Source organism: Gavialis gangeticus, unplaced genomic scaffold (assembly GCF_001723915.1).
Source record: "Gavialis gangeticus isolate Ggan-Ray unplaced genomic scaffold, GavGan_comp1, whole genome shotgun sequence".
In the NCBI taxonomy this organism is placed as follows: Eukaryota; Metazoa; Chordata; order Crocodylia; family Gavialidae; genus Gavialis; species Gavialis gangeticus.
Genome location: NW_017729018.1, coordinates 13653986 through 13657940, shown reverse-complemented (window position 1 = coordinate 13657940; position 3955 = coordinate 13653986). Strand labels below are relative to the sequence as shown.

At 68.8% G+C, this 3955-nt stretch overlaps 1 protein-coding gene across 1 annotated transcript in view; it reads left to right on the top strand.

The window, feature by feature from the left end:
* Positions 1–3744: 3744 nt before the first annotated feature.
* TMEM221 (transmembrane protein 221) overlaps positions 3745–3955 on the top strand; it is a 14743-nt gene continuing 14532 nt past the window's right edge. Inside the window, exon 1 of the mRNA XM_019513174.1 lies at positions 3745–3929. Coding sequence (XP_019368719.1) covers positions 3745–3929 — 185 coding nt within the window. The remainder of the gene's footprint in view (positions 3930–3955) is intronic.

Here is a 3955-nt window from a genome sequence, read left to right as displayed (position 1 = left end):
GCCCGGGGCTACGCCCGTTCCCCTCCGCGGCCTGAGACGGCATGGGCACGGGGACGCGCCCCGGGCGACGCGGTGCGCTCCAGCGCGGGGGGACCCGGCCTCCTGCACCCAGGCGCGGCCTGAGCCCGTCGATCCCTGCCGCAAACTGCTGCTCGCGCTCCCGCTGCAGCCGCAGCCTCCCACGAGCAGGGTGGCAATAGCGCGGGGCCGAGTCACCGTGGCATTGCTGGGCCGGGCGGAGCTGCAGGGCCCCGAACCAACCTCCCTGCCTCCAGCCCGCGGCGGGGCGACCCCGACCCCGACCCCGACCCCGACCCGGGAGCAGGACGGCGGGGACGCAGCCGTCTGCCCGCGGCGCCCTGCCCGAGGCCCAGAGAGCAGCGGTTTCCTCTGCCCTGCACCAGCCCCCGTGTCTGTTCGTGGGGGCGGCTCCAAGGGGTCGGGTCCACACGGAGGAAACAGCCGGGCATGGCCGTGCTGCTGCCTTCCCGGCTCCGGCTCCGGCTCCCCCGCACCGGACAGCGCAAGGAGCCTTCCCCAGGGGAGCGGACGAGCCGTCTGGGGGTGCCGCACCAGGCCAGGGTCACTGTCACTCTGCCAGGCCCTTAATGCTACCTCTCTGATGGATCAACCATCTCTCCACCCCCGGCACAGCCTCTGCTGAGCCTGCGTGCCCCGACCCTCTGTGCTAGCAAGACCCAGGAGCCTCAGCTTATACCCAGCCCCTCTCGCCGCAGGCTGCCAAGTGCCAGGCTCTTCCCTTGCCTTTCCCTGGAGCGGAGGGAAGCAGCACCTGGCCCCGGCCTGCTGGGGCCGAACCGAGCAGAGACCCTGCAAGGGCTCCGGCCCCGCGACGGGGAGACCGGGGGGCAGAGGCCTTCCCCTCCTCCCACCCAGCGCAGCCGTCACTGCTGTTTCCCAGCAGCCTGCTGATGAGGTTTCGCTCGGCGGGTAGCAGGCGATAACATCTGTCACCGCAGCGGCTCCCACCACAAGTGACGCACCTGCCGCCCAAGGGGAGCAGGGCAGGGTGATGCTCCAGGGGAGAGAGCTGCTGAGACTGAGCACTGATACCTGCCCCAGCTCGTGGCCTAAGGCCTAGGAGAAGGGGGGTGGCCGGAGCAGGCCCTCCGTGGCCAGGGCCGAGCAGCCCTGCCCTCTCTGTGCTTGGTGCCAGTTTGCTTCCACCCGCTCTGCCCCGCACCTGGGCCGCTTCCTGAGGCACGCTCTGTAGCAGAGACCAGCCCAGGTTGCAGCAGAGCGCGGGCCCAGCCTTTCCAGCCCCCTTCCACCCAGGCTGCGGCCCAGGGCTCTGCGCCCCCTCCAGCCACCTGCCACTAGCTGGAGAGTTGGGGGCTGGCAGACACAGGTGGAGCATGCATGGCGCAGCGGTGTGCCATGGCTGTGTGCTCGGGGGAGCTGCAGCCCAGAGCAGACCAGCAGTGCTGGGTCCCCTGGGGCCCTCGCGCCAGTCGGAAACCGGCCAGCCCCTTCTAGATGGGGGCACCTGAAATGGGCCCTGGCTCTTGGACCAGGACTCGGGTGACTGGCTTCTCCTCCCAGTTGGGTCTGTGCCCTGTGGGGTGGCCGTCAGCACGCCCACGTCCCGCTCTGAGCCAGCCTGTCCCCTCCCGCCCTGCGCAGCGTTGGGTGGCAGGGGCAGCTTGTGACCCGGTGCCCGGCACAGCCCAGCGGGCCCCCGGTCCCGGGCCGACAAGGCGCTGATCACGATCACACCCCGGGCTGCAGGTGTGGGTGGAGCTGAGCTCTGGGCTAGGTGAGAAATGGGGCTTTCGGCTGTGTTTCGCTCTGAGTCCCTGGGCCTTTCCGGTCTGCCAGCTAGGGCAGGGCTTTGCTCTTCTGGGGCCTGAGGAGAGGAGAAGAAGCTTGTCCTCTGCCCTGGCAAGGCGAAGCAGCGGGGCAGGCTCGGCACCACCCGCACGGCCAGCTCCGCTGGGGGCTCCACGAGGGCTTGTGAGCGTGGACCCGCTCGCTGCCCGCCTGCCCACTGGCTGCGTGCGTGGCAGGGCGGTAACGAGCTGTCCCGAGGGCCCAGGGTGAGCGGGGTCCCTGGGCGAACACAACTGTTTACAGCAGCTACGTGGAACTGATGCAACCTCTGGGCTCTGGTTACGTGAGAGGAGCTGCCTTGGCACCGAGTGGGATGTGGGATTAGAAAGGCCTTGTCAGGAAACCAGCTCCGTCCCCTGCCCCATGCAGGCTCGGCCGGCCGGCCGGCTCGCAGGGCCCCAGGGGGGCTGTGCGTAAGGACACCCCCTGCCAACAGCCGCGCTGGCAGCACGGCTTCCCGGGACCCGGCCAGCGCCTGGCCGTGGCTCTGTGCCCAGCCCCGCTCCGGGGAGCAGACAGACCAGGAAAATGCTCCCACAGGATGTACCAAACCAGCCCTGCCAGGGCGGAGACTGAGCTCCAGCTCCTGCCTGGGCAGCTCTGTGTGGGCTGGGGGGCAGCTGGGCCAGGCCCGGGGGAGAGGGATGCCTTGAGGCTGCCAGTCCAAGGACAGGCTGTCCCCCTGCCAGCGGGGCTTTGGGGTCCAGCACACGGCGGCTGCAGCTCCTCCTGGACCCCAGGCCCAACCCCGGCAGGACACGAGAGACCCGGAGCTGCTTCTCCCATCACAGGGGTGCAGCAAGGGGCATAAAGGGGTGCGGAGAGGGGGGGAAGCCCACCCTGCCAGCAGCGCTGGGGAAAGGGGACCTGGCATTGCCTCTAGGGCTGTGGCTGCTGCCTGCAAACCCCAGGATTTGCACAGGGCTTCCGAGTGCAATTAGCAGGCTGTTAATTAGCATTGCTCCTAATCTTAATTAATCCTGGAGAGGGGCTTTGGGGGGTGGGGGAGGGGCTGTGTTAGTGCCTATGCAATGACAGCCAGCACCCTGGGGTCTTCAAAGCACTGCTCTGCCCAAGAACACCCCTGCCCTGGGCAGAGCTTGCACAGAGATGCCCCTGCCTGGACACAGACCTCGGCCCTGGAGCCCACGGCCAATAGTCCGGCCACCAGCACCAGAGGCAGCCACTGCCCAGGCAGATGCCTTCCCCTGGGGGTGCCTTGAGGAGCCTCCTGGAGGTGGGTCCAGCTGGAATCTGCCCCCCCAGGGGATGGGGGCAGGGGGCTCCAGCCCACACTTGTGATCTCTGTGTGTGGTTGGGGTGGCGAGTCTCAGCCAGGGGGACCACAGCACCCTGGGGTGCCTCAAGATCCTTTCAAGGGTGCCCCAGGGCACCACACGAGGCCAACACGTGCATGCGGGTCACAAGACAAGCCCAGATATTTCCAGCGGAAGGCCGGGGCGCTCGCAGCACCCTGCCCCGCTGCGGGCTCGCCGAACGGGTCACGACACCAGAGTCGCTCCGTCACTTGTGCAGGCCACAGCTGAGCGCCGTGCAGCGGCTGGCGCTTTCGGAGCGGGCTCGAGCCCTGCAAAGGCTGCGCCCGGCTGGCCTGGGCCTCGCCCCAGTACCCGCCCCGCTCTGGGCCTCACTGGAAAGTCTCTGGCTCCCTCTGGAGGCCTTTGCTCCACGGTGGAGCCAGCGGGTCCAGGCCCAGGCCCAGCCAGGAGCGAGCTCAGCCAGGCAGCAGAGGAGAAGGCTGGGGCAGGGAGGGGACACACACCCCCCCCAGATGGGAGAAGAGGCGCTGACACCCTCAGCGTCAGGCTGCAGCTCTGCTGGCTTTGGGGGCTGGGTGGGGGGTGAGGCACAGTTTGGGGGCTCGCTGCAGACATGGCTCGGGGCCTTGCTGTGCCACGGGGTGCTCTGAGCCTGCCCACCGGTGCAAAACGGAGTGGGGAGAACCGGTGGGCCAGGGGGTCTCTGCCCCGCCACCTGCGCCCGGCTGACCCCCCCCGGGGCCGGATCCAGCACGGGGAAAGCTGCCGCCATCGGAACCGCTTCCTTGGCCGTGTTTGGTGAGAAAACACTCTTGGGGTAGCCT